Source organism: Phaenicophaeus curvirostris, chromosome 11 (assembly GCF_032191515.1).
Source record: "Phaenicophaeus curvirostris isolate KB17595 chromosome 11, BPBGC_Pcur_1.0, whole genome shotgun sequence".
In the NCBI taxonomy this organism is placed as follows: domain Eukaryota; kingdom Metazoa; phylum Chordata; class Aves; order Cuculiformes; family Cuculidae; genus Phaenicophaeus; species Phaenicophaeus curvirostris.
This window is the reverse complement of record NC_091402.1, coordinates 16,405,884-16,426,669: the sequence shown is the minus strand read 5'-3', so window position 1 is coordinate 16,426,669 and position 20,786 is coordinate 16,405,884. Positions and strand designations below refer to the sequence as shown.

The 20,786-nt window shown below is 48.9% G+C and overlaps 1 protein-coding gene across 2 annotated transcripts in view; it reads left to right on the top strand.

Annotated features, from left to right (window-relative positions):
- The first annotated feature begins 1,323 nt into the window (after positions 1–1,323).
- The window catches only part of CHST13 (carbohydrate sulfotransferase 13), a 31,833-nt gene continuing 12,370 nt past the window's right edge, over positions 1,324–20,786 (top strand). Inside the window, exon 1 of one of the 2 annotated variants that reach the window (XM_069865541.1) lies at positions 1,324–1,474. Coding sequence is in view for 1 of the 2 variants with exons in the window: in XM_069865540.1 (XP_069721641.1) it covers positions 4,322–4,415 (94 nt within the window). In the remaining variant the exon portion in view is untranslated. Of the gene's footprint in view, positions 1,475–4,269; positions 4,416–20,786 lie in introns of those variants that run through there. The other variant, XM_069865540.1, reaches the window with a different exon arrangement.

Genomic DNA, 20,786 nt, shown 5'->3' with positions numbered 1-20,786 from the left:
TTAGTAAAACCTGGGGGCTCTGGCAGCAAACACAGTGTGCGCTGGTGCCTGGCCACCAGCAGATGGAGGTGTCACCAGCAAGCAGCAAGGGTGAACTATTTCCACAGCATTCAGCATTCAGGCTCTAGAATTAAAATAACTGGGTGCAAAAGCAAAATATCCCCTAGAAAGGATCCTTCTCGCCGTAGCTGGAAAACCATGACTGGGGGGTGAATTCAACAGGTTCCCCAGTTTCCAGCTAAAACTAGCTGATGCTTTATTTCCATTCAACATGGTCATTGGACCAAAGCTTGGGGTTAATCTCACTCAGTGGCACCAAGGTCCTGGGAAACAGTAAGGCATTTGTGAGAAACCTGCTGTGAAGACAGTAACGAGCACCGCTAATGAGCAGGGAGGGAATCAAGCATGCACTGCACCAAAGGCATTGCATCTTTCTGCTGACAGAAAGCATTCCCACTTCACCTACAAGTCAGATGCAGTTCTAGGTCTCAGCTGTAACAAATTTGCTCCACGATGCATTGTTAGTACCATTTGACCACTATTCTAGGTTATCAAAATTGTCTTTACACTCATAAAGCTCCGGCCGTGGTCTGAACCCCACAGTGCGAGGCACTGTGCAGCCAAGGAACAGAATGACCCGTCCACAGGGAGTTCACAGTCTGGCAGGAAAGGAGCCCGTCTCTACTGAATACTCATTTCTCAGTTCTTTCAATTAACCTGGCAAAGCAGTAGACTAAGAGGACAAGGCTCAGTGCTCACCCACAGAAAACTGCCACACTCATTTCCTATGTGCTGCTAAGTAGTCGTATTTTCATATGTGCTTCATGCCTCGGTTATTCTCCAGTTGCTAGTGGGGCTTCGGGAGGGAGACACGGGCTTCTCCAATGCAGACTGAATCTGATAAATACCTTAGAAATAGGTTTGGGATTATAATTTCAGAGTCTGAGAGCTTAGGCTTAACTCTCTGCCCTTCTATGCTTCTGGGGTGACCTCTCTTCTTAGATAAGCACCAGCTACCGTTGTCTGCCCTATGGGCTGGGCTTGCTTTTTCTTTTCGGTATGATGGGGTTTCAGGGGAAGGAGGATGGTAAAAATCATCAGCATGTGGGACCAGGGAGGTTTCTTAGACACACAGAAATAGGCAGCAGCAAAACCCTGACCTCCCAGCAGCTGGTGTCCTTGCCACTCAACAGGTCTTGCCATAATGTACCTTTTTCCCCTCTTGAAAATGTGTTTTTCCTTCTAAAAAGGGTAGTTTAGCCTTGGCGCTGATCATATTTGTGGCTGAGTCCCAGTACTATTCCTATAAAATCTTTATGATGTGCTTCCTCTTACCTCATCTAGCCCCACAGATTACAGCACGTTCACCTCCGACAGTTGGAGGACCAGCCTTGCATATCTGATGTGATCACAGATGTCCTCGGCCCTGCCCTCTGGGTATGAAATACAGACAGCAGTCAGCAGGACTCAACAGGTCAGTGTCTGAGTTTCACACAGGATGTTTTATTGTATTTTCTTTTAAAGGAATGCTCAGCTATGGGTGAAGTTTGGTCCCTTGGCACTGTTTTTATTTCTTCTGCTGAATCTGGAGAATCTGATGCTTCAATAAGGGGAAATGCAAATAGTGAAAACTCACCTACTGTCTGAGTGTACCTTCCAGCTCCTGAAAAGCTACTTATTGGAAGAGGTGCCCACTGCATAAGTTGGATATTACTTCAGTCTTTGAACTTCACTCTGTTCCCTTGAGATCTATAAGGGCAGTAGTGCCAGATGTCTCTTTTGCTGCAGCAGATAACCAGAGAATTGCTCTGGTCTCCTCTAATGCTGACAAAATCCCTGTGTCCTTACTCCCCTTTGAGGCTGTTGAACCTGGTTCTGAAGCCTCTTCAGAAACAAAAATAAAGGGAGGTCTTGCTTTGTAGTGTGTCCCCACTACATGGGAAATACCTGTAAGCAGATACCAAAATGTATTCATGCAGAACGCTCCCTCCTCGCCTCCTGGACTCAGCCATCCGCTTTGTCCCTGGGGTCTCTCAGCCCATCTGTGAATGAGAGACAGATCCCAGCTCTTTGCACTCTTGCCAAGGGGACCAAAATTGCTTACACCACTTACACCAAAGAGCAGCCTGCATCTACAGGGCCGTTCCCAGCCAGCAGCCATCAATTGTCCCCTTGCACTATTTTGTTCCCCAGTGGCAGGGGTTGCAGTCCCTCCGTGCAGATACGAGACAGGCACAGGGCTCAGGAGCTGAGGTTGTCTGCCCAACATAGTACTGCAGACACAGACCATCCAGCAGTGACTTTAAAGACCTGTAATTTCAAGATCATCACTCAACTTGGGCTGCAAGACACTGCTGAGGTTCTCATTTCATTCCAGGTTCCTTCACTGCAATGAATTCCCCCTCCTGGTTCACTCTGCCCTCAGCGTATGCACACACACAGGATTTCTTTGCCATTCTCAGCGGCAAAGCTCAAGCTCCTCCTTGAGCTGTCCTCTTTTTCTTAAAGCTAAGTGTTTTGGGATGAAGAGAGGAGAAGTGATTGACTGTTGTCAGTGGGGAACCAGCTCTCAGCCTGGCTTTCTCATTTGGCAAGTGGGCTTTGAGTAGATCTTGAGTGTTTTACAGAGATGGGTCAACAGCATCGCTGCAGTTTCCAAACTGGGGCAACAGAAGCTGAGAGCTTATTTTGCCTGCAGCTCACTTGCCTGGAGGTTAGAGGATGCCGTAAGAGCGCTTTGCGCTCTTGCTTTCCAAAAAACATGCTGACATTAGTAGAAAATTACATTTTGCTTCCCTAAGGCTCGTAGTGATAGGACTAGGGTCAATGAGCAGAAACTGGAGAGGGGCAGATTTAGACTAGACATAAGGAAGAATTTCTTCACAATGAGAGTGGTGAAGCACTGGAACAGGTTGCCCAGGGAAGTTGTGGCTGCCCCATCCCTGGAGGTGTTCAAGGCCAGGTTGGATGAGCCTGGGGCAGCCTGATCTACTGGGAGGTGTCCCTGCACATGGCAGGGGGGTTGGAACTAGGTGATCTTTAAGGTCCCTTCCAACCCAAGCCAGTCTATGATTCGATGATTCTATGATTCTATGATTCTATGATTCTATGATTCTGTGATAGAATTGGAAGCGTTACTGCTCTCAGCTAAAGTCTGCAGGGCAGGTGGTAGCCGGAAAACTTAATAAAAAATAATAAATAAATAGGGGAAGGGAAAAGAGAGAAAAGAGAAACGGGAAAGAGAAAAGGGAAAGAGAAAAAGGGGAAGAGGCAAAGGGGGAAAGGGAAGGGGAAAGGGAAAGGGAAAGGGAAAGGGAAAGGGAAAGGGAAAGGGAAAGGGAAAGGGAAAGGGAAAGGGAAAGGGAAAGGGAAAGGGAAAGGGAAAGGGAAAGGGAAAGAAGGGGGAAAGGAAGAGAAGAAGAGAAGAGAAGAGAAGAGAAGAGAAGAGAAGAGAAGAGAAGAGAAGAGAAGAGAAGAGAAGAGAAGAGAAGAGAAGAGAAGAGAAGAGAAGAGAAGAGAAGAGAAGAGAAGAGAAGAGAGGAGAAGAGAGGAGAAGAGAGGAGAAGAGAGGAGAAGAGAGGAGAAGAGAGGAGAAGAGAGGAGAAGAGAGGAGAAGAGAGGAGAAGAGAGGAGAAGAGAGGAGAAGAGAGGAGAAGAGAGGAGAAGAGAGGAGAAGAGAGGAGAAGAGAGGAGAAGAGAGGAGAAGAGAGGAGAAGAGAGGAGAAGAGAGGAGAAGAGAGGAGAAGAGAGGAGAAGAGAGGAGAAGAGAGGAGAAGAGAGGAGAAGAGAGGAGAAGAGAGGAGAAGAGAGGAGAAGAGAGGAGAAGAGAGGAGAAAGAGAGGAGAAGAGAGGAGAAGAGAGGAGAAGAGAGGAGAAGAGAGGAGAAGAGAGGAGAAGAGAGGAGAAGAGAGGAGAAGAGAGGAGAAGAGAGGAGAAGAGAGGAGAAGAGAAGAGAAGAGAGAGAGAAGAGAAGAGAAGAGAAGAGAAGAGAAGAGAAGAGAAGAGAAGAGAGAGAAGAGAAGAGAAGAGAAGAGAAGAGAGAGAAGAGAAGAGAAGAGAAGAGAAGAGAAGAGCAATCTATTTTAAGACCACGAAACTTTACGCTGCTGAGCGGGCGCCGAGCGCGCTGAGGGAAGCCCTCAGGAAGCTCCACGCGAGCCGCTCCCCCCCTCCTCCCCGCAGGCGGCTCGGGGCGGCCGGGGCAGCGCGGCGGGGGCTGCATGGGGCGCCGGGGGGGCCGGGGGGGGCCGGGCTCCCGTCCGAGCCGCTCGCTGTCACTTCCTGCCGGCGGGGCGAGTCGGCCCCCGGCCGCGGGGCGAGGATGCGGCGGAGCCGGGCGCCGCGGCTGGCGCTGGCCGCCTGCCTCGCCTCCGTCCTGCTGGGCGTCTTCTACTTCCAGAGCGGCCTCAACACAGGTGGGTCCCCCCCGGCTTCGAGGCGGCCCCGGGGGCTGCCCCGCTGTGGGGGCTCGGCGGGGTGAGGGGGCTCTCGGCTGGGACCCTTGAACTTGGCGCTCGGGTTTGCTCCCTGACCGCCGTGCCCTCGCACCCACCTTTCGTTGGGTTCTTTTTTTTTTTATAAAGAGCCGGGAAAGGAGGGCGTGAAATCCCCTTAGCCCCTCGGGAGCCGGGCTGGGGCTGTTTCGTAGCCACGGTCGCTAAAACTCGTGGGGAATCTGGCTGAGCTGCTCAAGGGACTCGCGTAGGGTGCGTTCTTGGAAATAGCTGCCTTGTTGGGAAACGGTTCGGAATGAAAATACAAACAGTTTTGTCCTGGAGCGGTTGTTTCCTTCCCTGACTGTGTTCTGCTCTTTTGGGGGGAATTGGTGTCTCTTTCCGAAGAGTTATTACTGGGTAATTCCTGGAGTTTTAACAATCATAGAATTACCAGGTTGGAAAAGACCCATCGGATCATCGAGTCCAACCATTCCTATCAAACACTAAACCATGTCCCTCAGCGCCTCGTCCACCCGTCCCTTAAATGTACTAATGTTTCTGTGTACGAATGTTTTCTAATTACAGCAGCAATCCGTCAATGGGGCCTTAAAAGTTACGTCTCAAAATTCAGAAGACTGGTTTGGCTGAAATGCTAGTGGAATTTTATCAGTGGGGACTAAACGAAATGGGATTTTTTCCCTTTTATAGGGGCTACTCCATCACTTTAATGTGTTTTTTCCTAAAAATACAGAAAGGCTTAACTAGTTGGCTGACTAAGATTGAAAAGGAGTTAGGTTTCAGCAAGCGTTTGTTATTTCTAGAAGAGTGTATGAAGTTTGTTGAATGTATTCAGTAATCCCCAAAGACCACAATCAGTATTGTACTCCTTAGGAACTTTTTTTTTTAAAGCAATGGTATATGCATCTTATTTTAATATCGGAACTGTTCTTTAAAAAGTGCAGCACTGAATTGGCTCTAATCTCCAGGGCTCCTAACAGAGAGAGGATTGTGTTTTACGTTGGATTCGCTTTCTAGTATTTGACTGGAAAATGTGTCTCTTTTCAGGACTCTGATTTTCGGAAGGAGACTTCTGTGTGTCTGAGTCAGCAGAACTTTTTGTGCTTGCTTGACTTTAATCCCTTGCATGATCTCAACACAGTTTCATGCAGAGTTCCCATCAGGTCAGAGCAAACCAGGTGACGGTAATGCTGATGGCATCTCAGGAGGAGTTTGCAGCACTGGGGGTGTTGAACACTCCCTTGAGAGGCAGTAGCTAGCTAAGGCTCTGGAAAATGCAACACCCTTAATAGGCTGCAAATCTCTTTCCTTCATATGGGGCAAGTGTGATTTCTGAAAGGTCCTGTAGATGAGTGTATTTGTGGGGTAGGGATCCGCTGGTGAAACCAGCAGTGTCTCACTCAGAGGATGCCTATTTGCCAGGGTGGTGAGCACCCTGTGCAGATTTGCCCATTAAGGTTCACAAAAGAGATGGGTTAGAGTGATATTCATGTTCCCTAAATTCTGGTTATTTTCTAGCCACGTAGGTGATTCCCTGGGTCCAGCCTTCATTTTTGTGCTATTTCTTTCCTTCCTTATTTTTCAGTTTGCAGTTTTTTCTTTCCTGTTTAGCTCTGTGAAAAACTCACACCAGCAGAGGAAAGGTCATTACCATATGCAGAAAACAAGCAAGCTAAAAATTGTGCTTTTTTTTTTTATCCCAAGGGAAAGCAAACTGAAGCCAATTACTTGAATTTTAGAAGTTGCAAGTTACAAAAATAAGTAAACAATTTGCAGACAAAAATGTCATCTTTAAAGTGATGGTTACCTTGAGGTTATTTGGAGTTCTGGTTGTCTGGTGTCATTTGCTTTCTACATAATAATGAAGAAAAATGCTAGAAAAAGCAGCAGTGTTATGAGTTTCCCCCAGGAGCAGTCAGATCCTCTTCTTCATCCTTAGCAGGATTCAGCAGGAGCAGGTTGCCTTTCCTGGGCCACTGACGGTGCATTACGTGCAACATGCTAAATTAATCCTTGCTAACAACGCATAGAAATCGAACCGTCCTGTGACAGGGACAAGGAGTACGATGTGGAAAGAAAGATGGTATAACAAGAAACCTTTACATTTGAGAGTGCTAAGGGTTCGCTCATTGCGGGGAGCAGGAGTTAACTCTTCCGTTTGCATTTCCCACTTCTAACTCCATCCAGGCAGTTGTGCGCTGGAGCGGTTTGCTCCACGGCTGTGCTGAAATAAGGTTTTCTTGTTCTTCCCTAGGAACACCCACACACCAGCATGTGCTGAAATAACTCTGCTCCTAAATGCTGCTGAGTTGGTTATTTTGGTGCTGGTCTGAATTTGTTTGTGCTGAAGTCCATGGCAGAATTCCCCGTTGTACCTCCTGGAGGCAGAAGTGGGCTCAGGTGTGTTTGCCAACCTCACTGTCTCTCAGGAAAGGTGGGACAAGACTCAATGGTCACGAGGGGAAGCATTCACATGTGGGCTTGTGTACTTGGGCGTGAGCTGACTGCATAACCCTGGTGGTTTTATAATGGCTTTCATTGCTGCTGGCTGCACCAGTGAGCAGGCACAGGGGCTGAAGTTGCTGTTCTTGCCTGGCTGTGGGATGCAGCTGCACCCATGGACTTTCTCCTGCTCACTTTAAGTTGGTGATAAACTTTTTGTCCTGTTGGCCTTCAGCTGTCTCCCTGTGGGCTCACAGACACATGGCCAAGGACAGAATATCTGCATCGCATGAAGGTGTTAAAGTGATGCTGAGTACACTGTCAGGTGGAGTTACACTAAAACTACCTAAGTGGGTAACTTCTGGGGTTTAGCTGAGGCAGTCATGTTCCAGCATCCCCAGGCCCTCCAGCATCTGGAGTGGTGGGCAGGCGTGCTCAGCTCCCGGGCAGACCTTGCGTGATCTCAGTTTAGTGCTGGGAATGGCATGGTCCATCGTGGGGGGGTTGGCTATACTGATGTCAACCCACAGCTATCCAGGAGACACTGCCTGGGCTTGGCATGGTTGTCATCCATCTTCTTAGCTTATCTTCCTCTGCTCTTTCTTCCAGGGATGCCACATCGTTAGTGGTGGTTATGCTGACTTCTGCACGCTGTACATTTTCTGCATAGAGAAGGTGGGAATAAGCAGTGGGGCTCTCGGACTGTTGTTTCATCTAACTCCAGTCATAGCATGTCTGGACTGGCATAGTGGTAAATGCTGGAGGCTGCTGATCCTTTCCTACATCACAGCTTTGGTCACTGCTGTTCTTAGGGGAACTGCACTGATTTTAGCAACAGTGGTGGAGCTGGGGATGACTATGCTAGGACAGATGTGGAGTAGAGAGAAGGGAGGGCATGGGAAGGAGGTAGAGGGAGGTGAGTGGCAGGAGGTAAGGTCCTGTGTTCAGCTGTGTCTGTGATTTCTGCAGACCTTAATTAAAAGTTCTGTGGGGTCACACCAATAGTATGTCTTTTAGGGAAATTGTGAGTAGGCAAATTGTACTGACATCCAGAGAGCTGGCAGTTTTCAGGCTGCTGGTGAAGGAGCAGGGGAGTGTGTGCACAAACGTGCAGTTAATAAGCCACTCTTCTGTCCCCAAAAATCATATTTCCTAATGAGTGGTGAGTGGGTACTGTATAAAGCATTTTATATAACCTTCCTGCTCCCAAGGCTTCCATCTCTGAACATGTGTTTTTGAGAAAAAGTCCCCTTGCAGTCCAGGAGACAATCCCAGAAGTGTCTGGAGGAAGAGGCACCTTTGGGAGCCTGAGGCAAAGAGGGAGGGTGAGATCATTTAGTATGATTCCAAGAGACCCTTGTGTAAAAGCCAAAATATACTGTTCTTGCCCCATCCTTTCTGTATCAAGTCCAGTGGCTTCTGTGTGCTGGAGGTGACTTGGGGGGGAAAGGCAGACGTTGCAGAAGCAGATAGCGGGACAGAGAATGCTCTGCTTCCTGTTGTTTCTAGTTTATTCCAGCACTGAATCACCTTCTCCAATAAGAAAACAGAAAAAACCCCTCAGTTTCAAAATGCTGCTTTATTTCTGCTCCAGTACTGTCTGACTGTAGCATCCAGCTGTTGCTTCTTAACATCTTTTTAGCAGCACTTACTTAATGTTGGCTTCTGCGCTCCTGGTGTTCTTTCATGACCTGCTGTCAGCACGAGTTGTTGGACTTCCACAGGGCTTTTTAGGTTAGACATACTGAGATTGTGTTACTGATCCACAAAGGTTTGTGAGCAGGGAAGCAGCAAGATCCCTCTCTCCATCCTTACTTCTACATCAATCAGTTGGATCTCCTCTGGGCACTGATAGAGCAAAGCCTCTTCCAGCCACTCCTGGAGTGGAGGTACCACTTCGCCAGCTTGAGAAAGGAGGATTGGGGTGGTTTCCGTTGCCCAGCCCTGCATCTGTCAGGACCAACAGGTCCTGGAGAAGCTCTTGCTGATCATTGCAAATATGGCCTTTCGAGTTGTCTGAGCTGTGCATCCCAAGTCTGTGGTTGTTCTTGTGAGCTCTTGGTCAACTCTATGCTTGTGCATAAAGATTTGTCTCCTCAGGGCAGGACACATTATTATAGAGGTTATAAGAGATCCCACAGAGTCCTGTTCCCTGAACCTACAAATCCATCTAGACCTTGCCTGAACAGAGATAGTTACATACTTAAATATTAGCAGACTCTTATAAACCAGTGATTTATTTTTTCAGAACAGGAAAGAGTCTATTTAGACCTCAGTTCCTCCCCACTGTTTAAAGGTATTTTCAGGCTGAAATTCAGGCGCTGCCTTGGGATGTGAATGCTGTTTGGGCAGCAAAGGCTTTCTGAGACTGGGTCACGTTTGCAGCTGGCTGACACATGTCCTCAGCCTTCCAGATAACAAACGCTACGCTGCCTTTGCCCTGGATAACGCTGCAAGTACGGACAGGGAGGTGAAATCTAAGACACCCTCTGAGATGCTGTTGGGTTTTCTGTTTTGTTTTGTTTGCCTTTGTCATGGGGCAGTTTTGTCTGGCTCATATTCCTGATCTCAGCATTGTGAAGCCCAAGAGGCAACTGCTGCCCTTCAAGGATCCAGTGCACAAATGAAGTACTTAAAGTACAGTGACATTTGTCAGCAGAGGTGTTGGGCAACTTGGGCTGGAAAGCCCTATATGTGCCATGTTTGAAGAAGATGTGTAATGCTGTAGCCGTGGCCTGTCATGGTGTTTTCTACCATGGTCCAGTGCTGAGAGCAGGGCAGTAATGAAGCCCATGTGCTCCCAAGGGCCAGGCTTTCCACAAGGAATGCTTTCTCTAGTGCTTCTTGGCTTTGTACTGTTTCCTGAGAATCTCTGATGCATGCAGGAGGTTTGGAAGGGGGAAGGAGGGAGCCTAGTGTGCCAGGAGTTAATTCTGCACCTGCAGGAGAAATTTGTGTCTGAGTAACTCTGCCTAGTGGATCCAGTCTTCATTGGCCCCGCATCCCTCTGGTATCCCAACCCAGCTGTTTCTCTCTGGTAGCACATTGCACCTGTGCTTGCTGCTCTGTCCCCACACCCCAAACCTCAACACTCCTATTTATCCTGCAAAAAGAACTCCACAAAAATGTCTCCTGGGCACAGTAAGACCTTTGCTTGTGTTGGTGTGGGAAGAGCTTTCTGGTGGTTATCAATAAGGTGTGAAGCTGGGAGACAAGCACTCATGTGGTAGTCAGGGCACCCCTAGGGTGCTGGGGTTTATGTAGCGTGCTGGATTTTCTTTCTTGGTCTTTGCTTCCCGCAAGCATCTATCTGAATGGAGAGCATGACAAACCCTCCATCTTAATCCCAGTGCAAACACAGCTGTCTTTCCCAGGACTCGTTGTCAGAAGCCAAGAAACTACAAAGGCATTAGGTGCTTAAGTCCCATTACTTCCCCTGGGGCTGAGTACCCAGAGAAGAGCTTAACTCCCCAAATACGTCAGTGAAGCCAAGGGTGAGACGTTTCACATTGAGGCTTTGAGGCAGGGCTGGGCAAATGCCCCAAACTTTCCTCATTAAAAGGCGGTTAAAGACTATAGTGGTCTGAGAGGGAGGGAGCATCTCAGTGAGTAGGTCCAGTAGCCTGGACGGCCTGGGGTGAACATTGCAATGCTTAGGTCCTGCCTTTACTGCACGGCTTGCACTGATGCTGGGAACAGAGATGAATGGAGCTACCCTAAGAGCTGGGTGTATTTTTTTCCTCCACAGTAAAATAATCCATGAGTGGAGGTAAAGGCTGCTGTCAGGGGAGAGTTAAAACCCATATTCCCAGCCTCTGCTGTCCAGTTCAGACCAGCCTGCTCCCTCCCATCCCTGTGCCTGTGTTTACAGAGCTTGCACTGCTGCGAGCGAGGACCCTGTCTCTGTATCCTGTCTCAGTCTGCAGCTTTGGGACAGGCCTATATTCAAGTACAAGCCCTCTGTGATTCTTCGCTGTTTCACATGGGTCTTTTAATTTTTCTCTTTTTCAAACCCAGCTCCTTCCTTGGCAGGGCTATATGGTGGGATGTTTTGCTAAATGCACCCTACACACACTACTGTCCTATGTAGATGTCCCCCTTCCCTGATGCTCATCTCCATCCAAATGCTGGGATCCTTGCTTCATTGCTGAATTTCAAGGTTTATCCTGACCAGAATGTCTCCTCTGCAGCTTGGACTCATTCTGTTCTCTATTTCCCAGTTGCCTGTGGCTTCCACTGGGAAGCTAAAATCAGGCTAAGTCAAAGCCCTACATGGGCAAAGGTAGGAAGGAAGAGTTGTTCCATATCCCCAGGAGCTGCATGGCCACTGCTCAGCTAAACTCCTCTTTCTGCTCATCCTTCACAGGACATCACCCTGTATGGGAGGTAGCACCAAGATGAGTGGTTTGATTTTGTTTCTCTTATAGTTTTAATGAGCTGGAGAGTGAAGCTGATGCTTTGTTTGTTGTGCTGGAAGGAGAGCTTGGTGCTCTGAGGGAGCACGCGGCACCATGAGAACAGGGAAAGGAAGGGGAGCCAGAAGAATGGGAGAAGTGGCTTTGTGCGACTTGGGTCCTGTGCAGAAGTGATGCCCAAGATTCCCCGGTGCTGACTGCACTGCAAGCCTCATCCTGTCAGCAGATGCAGTGTGCTGGCTGTTCAGCAAACAGACTTCGCAGGAGACAGCACGGTTGGTTTCAGCAGCCACCAGTGCCTGTTGCCTTCTCCATAGAGCCACGCAAGCCAAGGAGACTTTATAGCCTGATGAACCTGCAGCAGCTAATATCCTTGACTGCGACCCCACCATTTAACAGCCTCCAAATTTCTGTTATCCTCTCCCTGCACTGAATCTGACAGAGTACTGTATTGCCCTGAAGTGCACTTTCAAGGGATGTTGTTAAGCCTACAGTCTGAGCCCTGCAGACATGATAGCGATTGCAAAAAGCAAACACACCACATTGCCTGGTGCACACACACTCCCCTGCAGTTGGCAAATACATCTTGGTGTCAGCCCCAGGTATCGCTGTGACTTGCCCAGGGCACCTGCCTAAAACATGGCCTTTTGGTATGAAAAGTTTGTGCAAAAGCAATGTGTGGGATCTGTCTTGAAGCTGGTGCTGTCCTGCTGACCCGTCCAGGCTGGCAGAACCTGTGGATGTGGCCATTCCCCACTCTGTGGACAGCCCAGCCTGGCTCCTTCAAGCTGCATTTGCCTCCATCTCAGTTAGCATATTCTGCTTTCCCTAGAGTGATTTCTCTGGGATCACTGCTCTCCCTGTGGATTTGCAACTTCACTGCTCATGTGAAACTTGATCTAAGCCTGCTCTCTGCCCAGATGTTGCTTCACTTCCCTGTGCTGTGAATTACTGACCTTACAAGAGGAGGAGTAATGTTGACCTGAGGTTCAAAGGTGATGTTTGTTTGGAGCTGCTGGGTGTAGGTGTCTCTGGGGCTGCCTCCCCTGTTCCACAGGGCTTCCGTCAAGGTGCAGACTTGGGAAATTAGCAGAAACTAATTGGAGGTCAGAAGCTTTTCAGCAACTCCCCATCCCCATTCTTTCTATAATGCCCTGCAAGCAGATGGCTGTGGGGAGTGTCTCTGCACAGTCGTGTTTCTCCATGGCACGGGAAGGCGACAAGTTCAGTCCTGCACACATCTGCAGGGCCAGGCCATTGCTTTTGGCAAGAGCGCAGGGGTAGCATATCCACAGCTGGGTCTTTTCCAAGTTTACTCCTGGCAGTATTAGAGAGATTAATTTCCCCTTAGCAGGCACAGGCAGACAGTGAGACTGAAACAATACTGATGACGTTGGTGGAGTTCTTCAGTTGCCCATGAATGGCTGGTGCTGGGTGGGTGTAGATGCAAGACTCCTGATTCCTTTCTTCTTGAGGTCCCCATTAGACCTTGCTCATGCCCTGTTAAAAGGAAAGATAAGTCTTCAGAGCACGTGCAAACAGCCATTCACGGGGTTTAACCAGCAACGGGGATATAAATCCAACAACTGCTCAAACAAGTTGCTACCAGTGGTGCTGGATCTGTTGCGTCTCTGTAGGGCAGAGACAGTGGAGATGTTTGTATCCTCTGTTAAGCATGCTGGCTGGGGAGACAGGGCTCTTTGGTGGCCTCAGGTGATGCCCACTACTAAATGCAGCAGCAGTAGTCACAAGGAGCTGTGCAGTGAGAAGTCATGTTCTGGAAATTGTCCTCCCTGGCCTCCAGCAGGCTGTAACTAGCTCCTGTGCTTCTCTGCAAGCTCTTGCATCTCTTCAGTGCATTGTAAAGCCTCTTGCTCTCTATCTTGTGACGGTGAGTTTCACAGGTTAACGGCCTGCTCTCATGTAAACAGTTAGGGGACAACCTCAGCTGCCTCCACAGAGAGCAGAGGGGTGAGAGCTGGGAAACAAAGCCAGGGAAGGAGTGGCTCTGTGTGAGGTGGTGGAGTGGGAAGGGTTTGCTGAGTGTGCACTTTTTCCAAAATCTGCTTGTTGAGACTTTCATCAATTCCAGATGCGTGGAGCTGACAAGATGGCTTGAAACATATTCAGCAGGCAAGCCGTTGAGCCATATGACATTTGAGAGACTTCATTTTTTCTTATATGTGTGGAGGTAGCCTGTGTGCAGAGAACACGAACAGCATCTGCCTGAACCAGACCTGACTGCAGGCAGGTTTTGAGCAAGTCCAACCTGGTCCCCAGGCATCCTGGCCTGCTGTGGCCTCAGCAGCTGAGCGGAAGGCAGCAGGCTGGTGCAGATGGGCTCTTGGCTTGTGCCTCTCTGAGTCCAAGAGCTTTCTGTGGCTGTGGCTTGCCTGAGCCCACCCTGGAGATGGGAGCCTGCAGGAATATGGGCACCACTGCAATGTGCAGGTGTGCAGGGGAGAGATGGATCTCTGGTGCAGCCTTGACAGTTGAAAATCAGCCCCTGTGCTTCCCAGCAGGGATCTCTGCCTTGGCAGTGCCAGCGCAAGCACTTCTGCTGCCATTCCTGTCGATCAGCAGACTGGAAAGGAGGGGTTTATTGACAGGGAATGGAAATGCTGGCAGTTCAGGCTTGCATTATATATGCAGGCAGCCAGCCGGGGCCGGGAGAGCAGCAGACGTAATGGGGAAGAGAAATTGCTCTTGGAAAGCTTCTAGCTTGGTTTGTAGGAGGAATTAACCATTTAAAACCAGAAGGTTGTTTGGTTGTTATGCACAGATATTTTATTTGCTCACATAGGCCATATTCCTGCTGGATATCGATTATTTTCTATAAAGATCTTAATTGCAGTCATTGTGACAGCAGACAGCTAGACACATTTCCCCAGTGAAATACATCCCTCAAATGCCTGTGATCCTTTTCCTAAACCTTCCTGACATCTTCCTGAGGCTGGTACCAGGGAACCAGAGCCTCCTGCCACCCAGGGAACATGTGGATATAAGTGGAACCACTGAATGGGACAGAGTGTCCAGACCAGCTGCTGTTGGCTCTGGTCCTGCTCTGATCCCCAGAGACGATGCTGTGGCATATGTCAGGTTGCCTAAAACAGCTGCATTCTTTCTTTCCTTCTCTGTATGATTTATTGTGAACTAATCCTATAGCTGTAACACTTTTCCACCACTTGGTTAGTTTCCCGGGATGATCCTTGACTCAAGTTGTCTAAATTAGAATAAGAAAGCCTTCATTGAAAAACAGACGCTGAGCCATCCTCATCTCTGGGGAAGAAGGAGCCACACAGCCATGGACCAGCTGTGCCCACCTCGTGCCTGAGTATGGATGGTGACACTGTGATGGTCTAAGATTGATGTGAAATGGAGAAAAATTGTGTTCAGAAACATAAAGGCAAAGTAAGCTGTCTGAGAAAGCAGGGGTCGAGAGGAAAGAGCTTTCATGAGACTTAATAGAAACCTAAGAGCTTCCGTATGTAATTTTGATATCTGCCTAATGGCAGTGGCAATAACTTTGTCCTAAGTAAACCTCCGAGGATCTTGAACATCAAGAGTAATGCTCCAGTGGTTTTAAAGCATCTACAGCAGCCAGATCTCTGAATCTTAGTTGCTTCTGGAATCAGTGACTGCCAGTCCCTGCACTGGCTTGGGTATGGCCAATGTTCCCTAAACAGTAATTTAGCTGAAGCCTGGGCAGACTGGGGATTTCAGATTTCGGGAGTCTTTTCCAGGCAGTTGTAAAGGCTAGCCAGTCTCCTGTTAAGGAGCAAAAAAAAAAGCTACAAAGGTCATTATTCTCCTGCCCAGTATATGTGACATGCAATAGAAATTTGCAGTAGGTGTGGGATGTTCAGACCCAGTCTCACCTCAAGAGTTTAGTGTTCTTTTTGTAGCAGCTTAAAAAAATAAATCTGACAACACCCCCTCAAACCTCCCAGCCACCTTTGAGGCTGCTGTCTGAGCAGTTGTATACTGCAAGCATGTGGAAAAGGAGTTGCCTGCAAACACATTCATGCTAAAGGATCTTTCAACCCCCATGTTAACTGCAGAGTGTTGAGTTTGCACTGTAAATATGAAGCTCCGTGGACTGGATTTGTCGTCTAGGCAGGAGAAGCAAAACATACACACAAGCCCATTGTCTCTTTTGACACACAAGTGCTCTAGCAGCCTGCTGGGAAGTGCCCCTCCGAAGGGCACTGGCAGGGGGCTGTACGCAGGGTCACGCTGGCTTTGCTGTGGCTGGGACCACTTGCACGCCTTGGATGGTGAAAAGTCAGCACCAGTTCCTGCTAAATCTGTAAGAGGATTCATAGAAGTGGCCAGTTTAAATTACATTGTCAGCAGCGCTTGCCCTATTTTTTTGGAGTACTTTCAGCAAAGACCTCTCTTTTTTAGTGATTTGGAGAAAAACCCAGATAGCTCTGAACACTGGACCACTGTCCCTGTCCCTTCCCATCCCCATGTGGCGTTGAATGGAGCACGTGGGCTGTGGTGTGGCAGTGGTTGGTCTCGCCCAGCATCCTGTCTCCAGCCATGGTCTGTGGTCAGAACCTGAAGTGTGGGAATGAAGAAGCTGCCTGTTGGAGAGGCATTTTTTGAATCCTTTCAGTGGAGGATGTGATATCGGTCTTATTGTCACATTTCTGTGCCAGCTCTGTGTGTTACCTGTCAGAAAACCTTGTTCAGGTGTGTTTCTTGGTCAGGTCTTGGTCAGGACTTATTTGAGCTGGAAGAGAAGATATTGTGAGTGACAACAGGGACAGTCAGCAGGAGACTGCAATTTGGAAGGGGGTCAGGTCAGCTGCAAGGGTTCTGTCTCTGTCTCACCAGCCTTTCAGGAGGCAGCTGCCGTTGTTCCTTGGCACAGTGGCATTGCCTGCCCTATAAAAGTTACCGCAGCATTTAGGAGGCTGGGCTGAGGCAATTTCCTATGAAAGTCAATGTGTCTGTGTTGAGCTTAAGCCAGATGGAGAAACTTAAAGTTTGGTGGCACGTAGTACTGGTGGCACTTTATGCTGGGGGCTGAATGAATGCCCCAAAACTGCTGTCTGCAGTTCTGTTGCGTTCAGCATAAGTCATTAAACATGGAAATGTTTATGGGTAGGTGACAGTCATGAACAAGGGGTTTTGCAGCCTTGTACCAAGGAAGCAGGGAGCATCCATCTGCCTTTGACCAGCAGACTGGAAACTACATAAGTACAGTTAATATACTTAGGGCTCCTGGACTGTCCTTATGCCTGTCTGCCCTCATATTTCTGTGTGTGAGGACCCTGTGCTGGGAGTAGTTTGCACTTTGTGGATGGTGTAAGTGCCAAAACGTCAGACAGACAGGTGATGCAGCTCTGCTGCTGCTCTGTCCCCTGATGCTGCATGCCAGAGGCACTCCGGTTCGGTGAGCCCCGAGCAAAGCAAATGACTGCATACAGACATCAAGGATCTCATGCACAGGTGGAGGCAGGTGCACTCGGATTTCTGGTCCTGCTTCTGTTCCCTGAGGCCATGCATATCCACCCCCAGATATTCACCACAACCACTGTTGCTTCTGGCTGGCTCACCCATTCCCTGCCTGGCTTAGAGCAGGACACGTATTCCCCTCTCTTTGTGCATAGAGAATAGCATAGGACCATCATCCACACCCTAAATTAACATTTCCTGGAGGCATCACACCTCCTTATCCCTCTCTTGCCCATGGACCTCTGCTTTCCAACCAGCAGGACACGTCCCAAGAAGAGTGAATGATTTTTCCTGTTAAAGGCAGTGCAGTCTGTCGAATTATCCCATGTAAAACAGTGATTCATTGTCCCCTCTTTAGAGTGTGTTTCTTGGCTAGAGTAAGACTGTCATTAGTGCCAGGGAGCCTGGCTGCCGCTACCATCCAGTTGTGCCGCACAGCCCTGGGACTCTGCAGCTAATTGCTGCAAACAAGGGTATTATTTTTAGGGGATGACACCTCCTTTCTTCTTCCCAGAGGAAATCATCTTGGACGTCTTACCCATGCACACCTTGTGATGGTGCAGTCTTTGGGATTCCCAATGCATTCAGATCTCTCTGTGTGTAGGAACTGTGTGGTTTGGGGCTAGAAATGCTGCAAAGCAGTTTGTCCCAGGGGATAGAAGCTGTGGAGTGTGTGCGTTTGGTTGAAGGAGGTTGGAAAAATGCTCCTTGCCCTCTTTTCTAGGAGGTTTGTACAGCTGAGCCACCTCAGAAGTAAGAAGAGCCACCTCAGAAGTAAGAAGTGTCACCTCAGGTGACTGCCTGTGGTACTTCTTCTGAAGAATGTGGCCAGGAAGGAGGTGCTAGGGGTGCTTCATCAGCAGAGACATGGACTGAAAAGGGGTGCTGGGGATGAGGACCCCATCACCCTTCAAGAGCCATCTTGTGGCTGCTTGGAGTTGGCCTTAAGTAGCTTCCCAGTCATGTGGAGAGTCATGTGGGGAGAAGGAGGAGCTTTCCAGAGAAGGAAGGTCTATGTGATAGGGGCTGGTAGGATCCCTTCATTGGCTCCACAGGAATGGAGCATGTTTTAGCCAGATACTGGAGAAGAGGAAGAGGATGGGCCATTGTGCAGCCTTCATCCCTCCTCTGCCCTCCTCCCTCATCTTGCCCTAAAATAATACATTATCGTGGCAGCTAAAATATCACTTCTAGGTGAATCTGGTGCCTGTGGTACTGCAAAACCACCTTTTCCCATATGCAAATGTGTGTGGGTTCATCCGTCTGAGCTGATAGGAGAGGAGATTTGCTGTTTGCTGCTGCAGCTCATCGTGCCTGTTGTACATGGGCTATTCTCTGTGTAAACCTCTTCACATGCACGTCCCATCTTGCCCTGCTGAGGCTTGCCTCGGAGCTGCTTTTATTTGTGGTTTTTCCCTTAGCTTTGTGGGTAGCCTCCTTGCAACGCATCTCTGTTTAGCCCTCTGGTTTGGCTGTTTCAAAAGGGCTGTGAGGGATGGTAGAATATTTGTAGCAGTGGAAAAGAAAGCCTGAGTTAAGCTTTCAAGCATCTCTGTGCTGCTGGAACTTGGTTCTGTCTGATCTATCCAAGTTCAAGTCACTTGCTTGATTTAATTTCTGCTGAATGAAACATCTTTAAGTCAAGACCATATGAACCATCAAATGGAGTATTCTCCCTTCGCATGGGGAGCATTCCTGGCAGGCTGTGCTGATAGTAATTAGGTATCTCTGGGCATGATCCTGTACTTGGCTGATTCAGCGGGACCACTAAACAAGGGGGTGTTGCACCACTTGAGCCAAAAGCTTCTAATGATCTGTTGCTTAGCCCCAAAGTGGGCAGGTATGTGTTTTCCAGCCCACCACATTGTGTGGATGCTGTTAAGCCTTATACAAACTTAATGCAGCAGCCTTGTAGCGGTAAGAGAAATTAAATACCCTTCATCGAGCTCTCTGAAAGACAAGCAGGTTAGCTTCAGACTCATGTGTGTGCTTTACTCCCGCCTCCACAAGAACAGATTTTCCATGCTTCTGGGTTGGTGTGACACCAGTGACAACTGCCAAACTGCTGTGATGCTTCTCGTGAGATACGGCGCCTGACTGGATATGGGGCTTTGCCACGGAGGTTAACTAGGCTGAGAACATCCAGGTGGTGGCTGAGCTTGAAAACAGAGTTTTATGGCACAAACCCAAGCTACCTCGAGGCAGCTTCTGAGCCTCAGTCAGGATGTGGTGATGGTGAGAGAAAATACCCAATGGTTTCAGAGGCACAGTTGAGCTCACAGGTCCATGCCAGTGCCCGAGGGTTGTGGCTTAGCTGGTGGCATGGAGGGATGCCATTAGATCATGTGATGGTCTTGCAGGGGACAGGGATGTGCCTGCCTACTGACTTGCTCAAGGAAGCAGGATCACAATGGTGACTCTCGTCTGGCTCTTCTGATAGATTATCCTGGGTGGGTTGTCTGGAAAGGAGTCAGGGGTACGACTAACTACAGAGCTTGGGATGACTTTGGACATCCTGTTTCTAATGCTGCCATTGTCTGGTGCAAACGCATGGGCACCCTGTGCAATCCTTGCAGCCACCCCTGACTAGTCAGCTCAGTGGTCCTGCCCCTTGGTCCTGCTGTAATGTCCAAAAATGCTTTGGAGCAAGCAAGCAAGATCCTGCTGCTCCCCAGGATGCTTCAGGTTGTTACTCTGCTACAGGCAATGAGAGAATAGCTGGCAGGTACAGAACTGATGTAGAACAGAGGATTATTCCCTTTCCCTAACAAATGAGCTGAGACGGACATCTCCAATAGACTCTACACCACCTCTACCTCAGCAGAGAGAGAAATGCAGAGCCATCCAGCCTTTACTGAGGCTTGGCCTGCAGGGCAGAGGGCAGGCTGTTGGGGACAGGCAAGGTTATATATTACCAGCTTGTTGTCACCAAGGGGAATATCGGAAGTGGACAGTGATAGGTCTGCCTGTGACCATGCTGCATGGGGGTCACTTGCTGCTCGCCTGCTAATAGGAATGAATGGTCAGCTGTGTCTGTTCCGAGTCTCCACAAAAGTACGTTGTCACAAGGCAGAACAGATGAAACAAGCCATAACCGGTGAGAAAAACACCATGCAAAGGGAAGTAAATCTGGGAAGGGCCGCAGGGGCGTTTCCCAAGCTATGGAGGATGTGGGTCTGGAACAAGAAATGAATGTTTGTGTTGTAAATATTAGAGCTACACAGTTAATGCCAGCCTCCCATCACTCCTCCTGCTCACCGCTCACTGGCACAGCTCCAGGATGAACACAACGTTCACTCCAAAGGAATCTGTTAACCACTTTGTGGAAGCTATGTGAGGTGAGCTCAGCTGGGGCTGTGGCTGGTTGGTATCTGAGCTCTCCCCTTTTCTGTAATGCAACTGCTTGGGGAGCAGTGCTGTGCATGGGAGTGGCCTGAGGAGAGTCAGAAAACATCTCTTCTGGTTGTTCTTCGTAAGACTAGTTACTTTTTGCCATTGTTTGTGCCTGTCTAAGTATTATTGTTCGCCTTGAAATGCTCTATTAGTCCCGTATCTGTTCTGCTGCTAAGGGTACCTGCCAGAATCGGGCATGGATGTTGCCCACTATCTCTGAGCGTGTCCAAGGGGCTCAATGTCCTCCTGCTGAGTGCATAGATACCCAGCATCTGTCGGAGGGGACACATCTCAGCTCTGGAGATGCACTTGGTGTGCTGCTTGGTGATAGAGCTTCTTCCAAATCCACTCAATGCCAGTGGCTCCTGCAGGCCCTCAGCAGAGGTCCGGAGGCTGCCAGGCAAGTGTGAAATGCCTCAGGCACCCATGCCCTGGTTTTCTCGCCCACTCCCTGCATGCTCAGAAAAGTTACACTGCAGAGCAAGTGCTTAGTTGAGGTCTTTGTATGCAGATGTTCTGTTCTTGTTTCACTTTTGTGAGCAGAGCAGCACCTGTCATGTCCTGCAGATTCAGGGATCGATGTTCTTAGCTGTGACTGATGCTCTTGGCTCTCCCC